This window comes from Trichosurus vulpecula, chromosome 2, assembly GCF_011100635.1.
Source record: "Trichosurus vulpecula isolate mTriVul1 chromosome 2, mTriVul1.pri, whole genome shotgun sequence".
Lineage (NCBI taxonomy): Eukaryota > Metazoa > Chordata > Mammalia > Diprotodontia > Phalangeridae > Trichosurus > Trichosurus vulpecula.
The window spans coordinates 319693195-319706679 of NC_050574.1; the positions used below are offsets into that span (position 1 = coordinate 319693195).

General features: G+C 37.9%; 1 protein-coding gene across 2 annotated transcripts in view; it reads left to right on the forward strand.

Moving 5' to 3' along the window:
- Nucleotides 1–13485, forward strand: part of NMNAT3 (nicotinamide nucleotide adenylyltransferase 3) — a 144359-nt gene that overhangs the window by 89521 nt on the left and 41353 nt on the right. For both annotated transcript variants that reach the window (XM_036747893.1, XM_036747892.1), the window contains one exon: nucleotides 2457–2607. In XM_036747893.1, the coding sequence (XP_036603788.1) occupies nucleotides 2499–2607 (109 nt within the window). In that variant the 5' untranslated portion in view covers nucleotides 2457–2498. The remainder of the gene's footprint in view (nucleotides 1–2456; nucleotides 2608–13485) is intronic.

A 13485-nucleotide genomic window follows, 5' to 3' on the forward strand; every position in this document is an offset into this window, starting at 1 on the left:
ACATAGTAGTGATTTAGGGCATTTTTTCATATGACTATAGTTAGCTTTAATTTCTTCTGAAATTTTTCTTCATCTGAAAACTGCCTGTTCATATCCTTTGACCATGCATCAATTGGGGAATGGATTTGTATTCTTGTAAATTTGACTTAGTTCTCTATATATTTTACAAATGAGGCCTTTATCAGAGTCACTGGCTGTAAAAATTGCTTCTCAGCTTTCTGCTGTCCTTCTAATCTTGGTTGCATTGGTATTGTTTGTGCAAAATATTTTAAATGTAATGTCAAAATTATCCATTTTGCATTTCATAATTTTCCCTATCTCTTGTTTGGTCATAAATTGTTCCCTTCTCGACAGGTAAACTATTCCTTGCTCTCCTAATTTGTTTATAGTGTCACCTTTTATGTCTAAATCATGTACCCATTTTGACTTTATCTTGGTATAGGGTGTAAGATGTTGAACTATGCTTAGTTTCTGCTGTACTATTTTCCAGTTTTCCCAACAGTTTTAGTCAAATAGTGAGTTCTTATCCCAGAAGCTGGAGTCTTTGGGTTTATCAAACAGTAAATTAGTATAGTCATTGACTCGTGTCTTGAGGACCCCCTATTTCCACAGTCAGTTGAGAACTTTACCTCATACTCATACTTTACCAAAAAAAAAATCCCCTCGCCTCATCTCACTTTCCCCTGACTTTATTTTACACATGGCAGATCACTTGATTGCCAAACTCATTGGCCTTTTCTCAGTCTCCATCCTTGAGCTCTCTGCAGCATTTGACACTGTTTACCACTTCCTTCAGGATCCTCTCTTCGCGCTGGGATTTTGTTACATTGCTTGCTCTTGGGTCTCCTGTCTGATCTCTCAGTATCCTTTGCTGGATCTACATCCATATCATATATCCCCAAGGCTCTGTTTTAGATCCTCTTCTGTTTTCTCTGCCTCAGTTTCCTGAACTGTAAAATTGGAATAATGATAGTAATAATAGCACCTCTCTTACAAGGTTGTTATGAGGATCAAATGAGATAATACTTGTAAAGTTTTTTATAACAGTTCTTGGCACATAGTAAGTGCTTGATAATAGTAAGTGCTTGATAAATGCTGTTACCCCACCCCTCCTCACCACATCTCCATGGTATTTTATAATAGCAAAGAACTGGCACAAAGTAGGAGTCCCATCAGTTGGAGTATGGTTAAATAAATTACTGTACCTGAATGTTGTGAAAGGATCAGTGGTCTCCCTGATGCAGCTTCTTTCCTTCCACACACAATATGTAGAAGCATTGCCTAAAAAAAGACAAAACTGGCCCCAGGACCTGATCGGCCCCAACTTCTCTGATGCGACTTCCTGGTCATCTAAAAATCCCAGCCTCTCAGACTCAGTGGACACCTAAGACCACACAAATAGCTATATCCTGATGACCTGATGACCAGACACATTTCCATATGGAGATGAGGGAGCCTCTATCAAGAGAAGCTAATTATATCCTCATTCCACGTCCTTTCTATGTTAGAGCCTCCTCCTTTGTTAAGTGTCCGGTGATTTACGAGTGCCGTATTTCATCCAGAATTGAACAGGAAATAAGGGAGTGCTAGCATTAGAGCTGTGCCTCCAATAAATAGAATATTACCATGACATAAGAAATTATGGATATGATAAATAGAGAAACATAGGAAGACTTACATGTAGTGATGCAAATGAAGTAAACACAACCAGGTAAACAATATGCACAATGACTAAGCAGTGTAAATGGAAACAAACACAACAGTAACAACAAAAAGATCAAAACTGAATGCTGCAAAATTCTAATGACCAAGATTTTCCCTCAAATAAGAGATGCAAGACTATACCTCCCCAAATCCTTGCAGAGGAGTGAATTTTTGCATGCCATGTTAGATTTTTTTTCAATGCGTTGGTTAGTTTTGCTGAACTTTTTTTTTCTTCCTCATTTCTATTTATTATAAAGGATGGCTTTCTGGGAGTGGTAGGGGAAGGAGTGCAATGAGAAATGAACCTGATCTTAAAAGATATCACTAAAATCCATTTAATTTTTTTTTAAATAGGCTGCCTGTTGTGATGACTGAATTTCGTTATGTTGGTAACACTGACGCTGAGTCTCGTTGGCCATTTCTCAGGAATGCTGTGTAGAGATTTAGCAAATCAGGAGGGGTTATATTAACATTGCTTCCAGGGTTCCTTCAGACTTCTAGGTTCTGTGATTCCTTTGTTGATGTCAAAGCATACACTTAAAGGGTCTTCTCTGGACCTAGGTTGAATGCTAATTGGTATAGCTGAATATTCACATATTTTATTGTATCTGAATGTTAAGTGTATATTCCATAGAAACACACTATCATGTTGGATTTTTGCCCTGATAAATAACCACTCTTTCCATTATTACAAAAAACTGACTTGAAAAAATATTGTGGCAATGTTTATTGCCTCTCATTTTTTGTTTTAGGTGAGATGTGCTTCTAAGCAAGATTTTGCTGCTCATAACAAAATGAGGGGCAGGATACCAGTTATTCTTCTTGCCTGTGGCTCCTTTAACCCCATTACAAATATGCACCTGCGTTTATTTGAAGTGGCTAGAGATCACCTTCACCAAACAGGTCAGCAAAATAAATCTTTTGTTGTTGACAGTGCTGTTCAGATTGAATAAAGTTGACATTTTAGATTCTTTGAGTTTTGGCTATTATTGTTAAAAAACTATTGTATTAGATTAGTAATTTTCATCATCTCCAGTAAAATGCACTGACTAAAAAAAAGTACTGTACCATTTTCAGTATTTTTTCTAGCTGAATAATACTTAAGCAGGTCATATTCCTATCATTGTAATTATATAGTTCATGGCAGTTATTACGTTGAATACCAACAAGAGGTTAGGTACTTCATAGAATATTTGGTCCCATCATTTCAATTCCAATTTAAAATATGTAATAAAATTAGAAGGTAAGGTATGTACTTTATAACTCCTATCACAGGATGAGTACCCAAGCACATTAATTGATGGTGATATTGACATTTTCTCTTGCGTGACCATAGCCTTTCCAAAGGTCACATCTAAAGAATTAATAGCCATACACATACACACACACACAGATCTGTAGGAGATCTTGAAATGTATACTTTGGCAGCAAGAGACAAAATACATGTTTGTATTTGTGACTCTAGGCAGATACATACATACATACATACATGGATACATAGATAGATAGAAAGACAGACAGAGGGGCAGCTAGGTGGCGCAGTGAGTAGAGCACCGGCGTTGGAGTCAGGAGGACCTGAGTTCAAATGCAGCCTCAGACACTTGACACACTTACTAGTGACCTTACTGTGTGACCTTGGGCAAGTCACTTAACCCAAATTGCCTCGCCTTTCCCCCACCAAAAAAAAGAAAAGACAGATCTGTGTATATGTGTATATTTTTCTATAGATCTCTCCTTCAATCCTACTTTTATTTCCATCCTTTTTCACATATAGATTTTTGTTCTGAACTTGTGAATTCATCGGTATAGGAGGGAATCTATTGAAATTCCCTTCATGAATGCAAATAGTTTTATAGAGTCGCCCAGAATGGCATTAAGTTATATGATTAGCTCATACCTAATATGTGTCAGAGGAGGGCCCTGAACCCAGTTCTTCTGACTCTAAAACTAGGCTATTATCCACTATACCACACTGCCTCTCATCAGCCATGCAGACACAATCCAGAATGCCTGACATGATCGAGCAATTAGGACAGACAGCTGGAAGGGATCCTCTAAAATGTGTGGGACTATCGACATACAAAGTATCTACTTTGATCCCTTAGTTAATAAACATTTAAGCTCAGGAAGGGCAAAAGGTAGCCCCTGCTCTCCAGGAGGTCACAGCCTAATGAGGGTAACAACATTCAAACAACTGTAGAAACAAACTACATATAGGACAAATTGGAAATAATCGACAGAGGGACGGCAGTGGAATTAAAGGGGAAAGGCTTCCTGCAGAAGGTGGTATTTTAGCTGGGACTTAAAAGAAGCCAGGAGGTGGAGATTAGGAGGGAGAGTATAAAAAGTATTTGTTTATTTTAGGTATCTCTTTCAACCGATATAACTTGAAATGGTACTTTTAATATGGAGCTAATCCCTAATCACTTTTTTGCAGAAAGAACCACAGGCACCAGTAGGCATTTAAAATTATTATCAAAGGAATTCCATGAATCTGCATGTTTATTTGGAAGGAAGCGTCTTTGTTGTTAACATGCAATTAATTCAGTGTTCAAGAAGAGAAAGCAATGTCTAATTATTTCTCTTTTTGAAAACATATTTTTTACATCGTTTTCTAGCGTGGTTGGTGAACTTTGTAAACATAAAACTAATTCTTGCCTGCTAGAAAAGTAGAAAAATTATAGAATCTGTCAGTCTATGTGTCTGTCCCTCTCTCTCCCTCCATCTCTCCTCACCTCCCCCACTCTCACTCTCTCCCATTCCTTCTTTCTTATTCTCTCTCTCTCTCTCTCTCTCTCTCTCTCTCACTCTCTCCCTCCCTCCCTCCCTCTCTCTCTCTCTCTCTCTCTCTCTCTCTCTCTCTCTCTCACTCACACACACACACACACACCCCTATCTTATTTTAGATTCTCATTGCCATCAAACAGTATCGTAGATTTAAGATGTAAGAGTAGGACAGCCAACATTTCATTCCATGAGATAAGTGAATTTCATATTAATAAACATATTGTACAATCATACAGCTAAAAGGAACATTAGTTATCTCATCCTCCCCCTTCATTTTATAAATGTGGATATTGAGGCACAGAGAGTTCAACACCACACAGATATTAGGTAGCAGACCCAAGATTTGAACTCAAGTTCTGTGATGCCGAGGTCAGGCCCCTTCTCATTGTACCATAAGACCTTCTATGATGTCTGTTACCAGGATGTTTGGACAAGGTTTTTTTGTTGTTTTCATCATCATTATTGCTTTGTCAGAATTTATTCCTTTAGAAATTGGTGTGTTGTAGGATCTGCCCAAGTTCCAAGCGAGGATATTCCTGGACTCTAGACTACAGGGACTTCCTAAAGCTATGATGACCTCACGTTGTACAAATCCTTAGGTTTTGAATAGATCCTTGAAATATGGATTCACACAGAGGTGATGCATCACTTCTGTTTTGTTAGAATAGACCTCAGACATCTAGCCCAGCCTAAACCAGAAGCCCCTCTATATTGTCAACAAGTGTCATCCAGCCTCCACCTAAAGAATTCTAGTGGAACTCACCAACTGAAGAGGCAGCCCATGACACCTTATCCAGTAAGTCCAGACCTACCTCTCTGCAACTTCTACCCATTACTCCCAGGTCTTCCTACTTGCTCCAAGAAAACAAAATCTAATGCCTTTTATTGCCTCTTGATTTTGTTGTGACATATAGAGATTATAATTATTTGTTATATTATATTTTGTATTGTATTTTTCGATGTGCATTCACAGACTTAAGGTGTAAATCCTGATGTGTTTTTTTTAAATTTAGAAGATATTCATCAATATACTGACCACTATCCTGTATTTAATAAACTCCCAGATATATCTTTTATAGATCAGTCTTTGTATCATTTTAGTTACGTTAAGAGAACTTCCTTGATTATAAGATTAAGTCATAAATCCAAATAGAGAGGTATCATTATCCACATTGATTTAGGAAGGAATTCTAGGTTTTTGTCTGCAATAGAGTGCATAAGACACTTCCACCTATTTTTTAAAAATAACTCACCTAGATGTGATATATTCATTTAGGTGCTATGGAGAACTAGAAAACTAAGCCTATCATAACTAGCGTCGGAATCTTTGCTGTTATATGTATAGCAGTGATGGTGGTGCTATATCTGACCTGGTCAGCAAACAGTTGTTTTTGTCCCTATATTTTTGTGCTACCCCCCTTTTAGAGTTGTCTTTTTGTCAAAGCTATTCCCTTAACCCTTTCCCTCCAGAAGTGGCTTTCCTTTCAAACCAAGACAAGGAAGAAGGCATAGGCCTCACTTTGATGCCAGCCCAGCTAGTGATCTTCCCACACAGCCTTGGTATAGAGACTGGTGTTGATGAAATCATGGCAACTACTACCCTCCATATCTTCCCCTCTACATGGCCTCTCTCCTTCCCAAAATTCTTTATGATTGGAGTGACAAGACTTTAACATGTTCTGTCATGTTTTTATATCATACATTCCATCAGGTTACAGAATATGTGCATTTTCAAAGAATACATCAAATTGTGAGCTCTCAGCACTGCATTTTATCATTTAGCATTCAAATCCTCATTATAGCAGCAAGGTTCAGCCTAAAAACCATCAAAATGGACACATATTAAATGTAGGCCCTATTTCAAAATATTTTTTTAAAAGCTCCAAAAAACTCTTCAAAGATTCTTGTGGTTTCACAGACCACAGTTTGCGATGCTGGCCAAAACCTAATATTCTTTCCTGCCTCTAAAACTAGGAGTTTTTAATGCCTTTTATGTCAGGGATCCCATTGACATTCTGGTAAAGTCTGTGGGCCCCTTCTCAAAATGTCCTTAACTACATAAAATAAAATATATTGGTTGACAAAGAAAATCAATTATATTGAAATGCAGTTATAAATTTTTTTTTAGGTTTACAGATCCCCAGGTTAGGAACATCTGCTTTGAACTGAGTTTCCTAGTTTGTCAAAACCTGACTAATAAGAGATTCCCAGTCTTTTCTTTTATACTCATTCAGTCAATAACATTTATTGAGGGCTGCACTTGACAATAGGGGTCTGTTTCTACCAGCAAGAGGGAATAAATTTCTCCCTATTTCAGGTACATATCCTTTGGATTGGGTAAGATATGGGGGTTGTGGGCGGGGGGGGGGCAGTGTCGATGGCACCTACAGTGAGCTAACACAGAATTGGATTCACACCCATTAATAGATATCACAGGCATTGATATATGAGCACATCTCTAAACTTAGACTATTTCTGGGCTACTAAAGAAAATAGTGACATTTAATGAGTACAGTATGGATGTAAATGGTGTTATTTATATAATGGAAAGGGTGCTGGAGTTAGGAATCAGGGAACCTGGATTCATGTTCTAATTCTTACACTTACTAATCATAGCAGTTATAATCAGAGAGAATGGGAGTTGGGGAGATTTTTGAAGGAATGAGTAGAGAGAAATGGCACAAGGTTGAACTGTGGAATATCCATGCTTACAGAATAGAAAGAACAAGAAAAGCCAGTGAAGACAGAAAGTAATTTCACAGTTAAAGAGGTGAGAGGAACAGGTTGGTATAGAGCCAGAGAAACCAAGAGAGCAAAAGAGACATAAGGAGGTTGACAGTGTCACATAGAAAGATCAAGAAATGAGAAAAAGTCTTTGGATTTGTCTAGTAAAATATCATTAGTGACCCTTGAGAGAGGAGTTTCAGTAGGGTGATTGGAATGAAAATCAGATTTCAAGGGGTAGGAGTGGAACTATACTACAAAGCAGCAATTACCAAAATAATTTTCTACTAGTTAAAAAGCAGATGAATCAGTGGAACAGATTAAGTATTCAACATATGAAAGGAAATGAACATAGTAGCATAATATTTGAAAACTCCAAAGACCCCAACTTCTGGGGCATGGATGCACTATTTAATAAGAACATCTAGGAAACTAAAAAGTAGTTTGGCAAAAATTGGGTTTAGTATAGCATCACATATAGTATACCAATATAAGCTCCAAAACAAATGCATGACCTAGCTATAAAAGGGCACATCATAAACAAATTAGAAGGGTGAAGAAGGAAATACTTAGCACTTCTGTGGATAGGGGAAGAGTTTGTGACCAAACAAGGAGTAGAGAAGATCACAGATGATAAAATGGAAAATTTTGATTACACAAAATTGAAAAGTTTTTGCACAAACAAAATTAATGTATCTAAAATTAGAAGGGAAACAAATCAGGAAGAAAAATCTTTTTATCGAGTTTCTCTGACAAAGGTCTCCTATCCAAAGGAACTGATTAAAATGTATAAGAACTAGAGCCATGCCGCAGTAGATAAAGGGCGAAAGAATGTGAGCACAGTTCTTAAAGAAAGAAATCTAAGTTATCAATGGCCATATGAAAAAATTCTCCAAGTCACTGATAATAAGAGAAATGCAAATTAAAACTTTTGAGGTTCCACCTCATACAGATAAAATTGGACACAAATGACAATTGTGACAGTTGCTATGGTGATGGAGAGGGAAGCACATACACCATTAGCGCAGCTCTGAATTGTTTCATCCATTCTGAAAACCAACTGGATCTATACCTAAAATGTCGCTAAACTCTGCATCTCCTTTGACCCAGCGATAACTCCATTAGCTTTACTCCCCAAAGAGATCAAAGGAGGAGGAATATTCAACAATATGTATATCAACCCTTTTTGTAGTATCAAAGAATTAGACATTCAGGAGTGCCCAGCAGTTGGGGAATGGCTGAACAAATTATGGTATCTGAAAGGAATGGAATGCTAGTGATAAAAGATACAGTTTCATACCAACCTGGGAAAACCTTTATGAACTGATGCAGAGTGAAGTGAGCAAAACCAGGAGACCAGTTTATACAATAATAATAGTATTGTAAAGACAAACAACTTTGAAAGATCAATGCAATGACCAATCACAGTTCAAATGACCGGTGATGAAATTTTCTACTTCACTCCTGACAGAAAGGCGATGGATTTATAATACAGAATGAGACACTCATTTTCTGCCAAATGGCAGAACAGTCCAATGTGGAGGATTTGTTTTGATTGACTATACATAGCTGATATAAGTTTTATTTTTTTCTTTTTACCTTTTAAGTTAGGGGAAGAAGGGAACAATGAGACATGGTTATGGATAGATTTACCAAAATAAAAACAAAGAATAGGGAAAAGGGTCATTAAAGCCTTTTTAAATGCATAAAAAGATCAGATTGTAAAGGTCAGTAGAAAACAGACAGTCAGGACAGCTTTGAAAATATCACATTAAATTTATCACACTATAAAAATAAGCAAACTCTCCATAATAGAGGTTTTTGGCTTCAGGAAAATTCTCTTTTTCCATTATGTGTATGGAAATATTCTTCTTTGGTGTTGGTTAAGTTCAAATTTTTTTAAAAAGATGGAGCAAAAGAGCAAGTGTACATAAAAAGTGAAAGCCATTGTAGACCATTCTTTCTAAGAAAATAGTTTGGTCTTAAGCGCTATCAGTGTCAAAGAGTTGGAGTTTTTTGCTTTGCTTTATAGGATAGAGGAAATCTGAACATGGTTACAGACAGAGAGGAAGGGACCAGTGGAGGAAGATACTATGCCTAGTGGAAAAAGTGGACAGAACACACAAGGAAAGGGGGAGGGGGAAATAAGATCACATGTCTCAGAGGGGTTAGCCCTAGAGAGGAAGGATGGAAATTTTTCTCCTAAACAGTATGAAGAAAAAGTGGCAACTAGGTGGCTCAGTGGATAGAGTGCCAAGCCTGGAGTTAGGAAGACTCATCTTCCTGAATTCAAATCTGGCCTCAGACACTTGCTAACTATGTGACCCTGAGCAAGTCACTTTACCCTGTTTGCCTCAGTTTCCTCATCTGTAAAATAAGCTGGAGAAGGAAATGACAAACTACTCTAGTGTCTTTGCCAAGAAAACCTCAGATGGGGTCATGAAGACCCCAGAAAGTGTGTAAAGATAGAAATGGATAGATGGTGGTAGGAGGTGGAAGAGAGAAGAGCTAAAGAGAGCTCACTCCAGATGTTCTCAGTCTTCTCAGTGAAGTATAAGGCAAAGTTGCCTGCTGAGAATGAGGGAAGAGGTAAATTGGATCCTTTCTCCGTCCTGGACTCCCTGCTGCTATTCCCTTGTCCACTTGGGCATTCACTGACTTCACTGTAATAAGTGCGCCACGGGGTATATTCTGCTCACTTCACCTTCCTCTGGTTGACCTCTAGTTCAAGAAAAGTTGCAAATGCTTGGCTTCCTTAGTAAGTGTAACATCCTATACCGTAGTGATTAGATCAGTTTTATTTAGTATCCCTATATCTATACAAAGAAGTAAGAAAACAAAATTTTTTCTGATATTTTTATTATCAGCCCACAATATTTTATGAGACTATTTTCTAACTAGCATGCCCTATGTACTGTCGGTACTATAGAATGAATTGCATCATAAAGATAACAATAGAATCTAAAACTATCCTTTTCTTCCTTTGGCAACCTCAAGAAGAAAAAAAAAAAAAGATGTTTTATTGCTCCCAATTTTTTTCCTCTAAGAGTTTAAGTTGAAATTGAAGAGTATTTATTGTAATAACATTTAAACTAACAATTTTCTTTGGTGAAAGAAAATGTGTACTCCCTAGTGTCTGATCAGTGCCCAACATGATGAATTTCACAGTAGCTACTGCTGTGACTTTAACTTTGATTTTCCATTACAAAATGTATGTTGAGAGAATTAAATACCTCATGATAAGGTGGTGCAATGTAATCTAGAGATAAGGTTGAAGTGTAAGCTGTAATAATTCCATTTAAGACTGCAACAGTGCCAACTTCTATGCTCCTGAGCTTTAGAGGATACCATGAAACCTAAAATAAATATTCTGTAAACTCAGTATGTTATTTTAATATTGGACTAGCTCAGAAAGTTTTTTAATCAAATAGAGCCATTTAATATATATTCATGGGTAGTTTTTCAGGCTGTTCTGAAGCTCTACTCATTTACACATTTCTAATTTAAATGACTTTTTTCTGGAGGAGACTGATTAGAAACATTGAATCAATGATGTTCAAATTCTAGCAGTCATTCTAGATTTTTTTTTTTCATGTAGATAGAGAGCTTGAGGATTTGGGGGCATAATTATTTTATCTGAAATTCCTTAGAGTGTTAATTTTAACTAACAACAAGCCAATATTTTTCTTGCCCTTATAGTTCTTCCCTAATAAGTTACCAATTTAAGTAGGTAAGTCATAAGATTTAGAGCTGGAAGCGACCTGAGAGATCCCTTCAGCCTCATTTTACAGACCAAAACCCTAGTCCCAGAGAGGTGGGATGACTTGTCCGTGCTCTCACAAGTGTAATAAATAAAATATTTTAAAAGTTGTTCTTTGGAAAATACAGCTTTTTATGCATCATGCAATAGTGCTTTGCTGTAACACTGCTCTTAGGTTGTGTGTTTTGAGACTATTCAATATTTAAGTGCTTTATAACAAGGTCCTTAGCTTCTTCCTTTGGACCCCATTCAACTCTAACCCCTGCTCTATTATTAACAAACTCTTCTTTATCCTGAATCTCTTTACTTTACACTCTCTCCACTTGTACTCGTAGCAACCTAAATCTCCAAAAGATAGTGCTTCTCTGGCTATTGTCTCCAAGACTAGGGCTCTTCCCTCATCCCTTCCCACTCTCTAACCCCAAATCACTGGTTCAAGAGGAAGAGCCAGACTCCTGCTCCTCATCTCACTTACATGTTGTTGCTTTACCAACTTCACTCGTTAACCCCTCCTCTTCCTTTGCTCTGTCTTCATCACCCACCTCAATCCTTGTTGCAATCCTCTACAAATCTCCAGCTCATTCTCCCTCTTTTCTCAAGGTATTCATTAACTGACCCACACTCTTACTCTTCACCTAAACTCTGGCCTTCATAATTGGTGACTTCAGAATACACACTGATAGCCCCCTGAATGCCCTGACCTCCCATTTCTTAAACTTCCATGACCTTCATTATCATTTCACCTCAGCCAGCCACAGGGATGGTAATACCCTTGATCTTAATCCTTCTCTCCAATCACAGCTTCCTTGCCCTCATTTTCTCCTCTTGCCTCAAAAACTGTTCTTTCTCTTCATCATGACCTCCAGTCTCTCTACCCCTCCTTGTTCATTCAGTCCACCCCTACTCTGGCCTTCCTTCACAGCCTTGATCCTGTTCAATTTGCCAAGAGAACCAATTCAAGCCTATATGATCTGCTACCCTTGACTACCATGCCTTCCTGTCCGATCTAGTTATGTAAGTCTTGCTAAACCTCAAACTGAGTTACCTTCAATGCCTTCTTTCTCTGCTCCTACTCTTGTGCTCCCAATACACCCTGGAGAAAGTCATGTTACAGTGCTACTCGGGTCCATTAAAAATTGATGATATCTAATATCAATTGCATTATCATTGCTGTATGGCAGTCCTGTTATTCTTCCCTGATAGTATCTATTCCAAAACTTCGTTTCTCCTCCAATCTCCTACAGCATTTTTGTACGCCTCCTATACCTCAAATAAGGAAAACTTAATTCTTATTTTACTGAAAAAGGGACCATATGTTGCAAGTTCTTTCCTCCCTACCCTGCTCCGCTCCTCCCAACCTCCTCTTCATTCATTCCTCCTTTACTAAAGTCTTTGGTGAAGAGATATTTGTTCTCTTATCTTTAGTTAACCCATCTGTTTATGCTTTGATTCTGTCTCTTTCCATCTCCTTGCAACTATTGCTCCTCAATCTCTTTATCCATTAATTCATTCCTAGCCATCTACAAACATGCCTGGTATCTCCCATACTTAAAAATATTATGCTGCCAGATACCAGAGATTTCTTAAGCTAAAGCTATCCAACTTGACCAATAGTATATAATTACTTGGTGATGGAGAAGGAACCAGAATCTAAGTCACCTAGACCCATTTTTGAGTAATGAGCAAACTTAACTTTTGGCTCATTCATCAGGAACTATAAACTGGTCTTTGTTAACCATTCATAGTGTAGCAGCCAGAGAGCTGGTCTCAAAGCCAGGAAGCCCTTCCTGGCTTCAGGTCCCACCTTTAGCATATTTTGGTTTTGTGACCTGAGCAATTCAGAGCTATAGGCAGCTTTCTAAAACTATTAAGTTGCAGCAAAGTTGCTGGCTTGTATTGGTAAAAGTAATTTTACATGGGAGTTCCCTGAACCAACAAAATAACGGTCCAGTCCCTATCTCTATCCCCTGCAAATGGGGAAAATGATCTTCCATTAGTGAATTCAACAACTCAACCCAATAAACATTAAACATCAAGAAACATAATAAACAATAAACATCAGTGGCTATTACTTTCAAGACACTGTACTAGGTGCTGAGAATAAAAATATAAAATAACACAGTCTCTGACCCCTAAAGGAACTTGCAGTCCAGTCAGGGAGGTAACACCTGCATAGAAAAAGTAGTAAGTATAGAGGAAAGGTCAAGAGTTTTGAGGGAAATTCAGTGAGGGAGAGATGGAGGGGGGGTGGGGAGGAGATGGAAGTCAGGGAAAGACTGGTTCATTGACTTTAGGAAGACTAAAAATCTTCACCCTCTGCTTATGCTTGGAGTTGTTTCGACTCCTTCTCCTCTCTTGTGGAGGTCTTTGAGAAGCAGTCCCACCCAGGGCCATTTACTTGGCTGGGAAGGGCAGCCCCAGAGGAAGGTATGAAGACTGAAAGACCAGAGCATTAGAGTAGGGATCCCATCCAAACCCCCACGGCTCACTAGGAGATGCTAATTTGAATA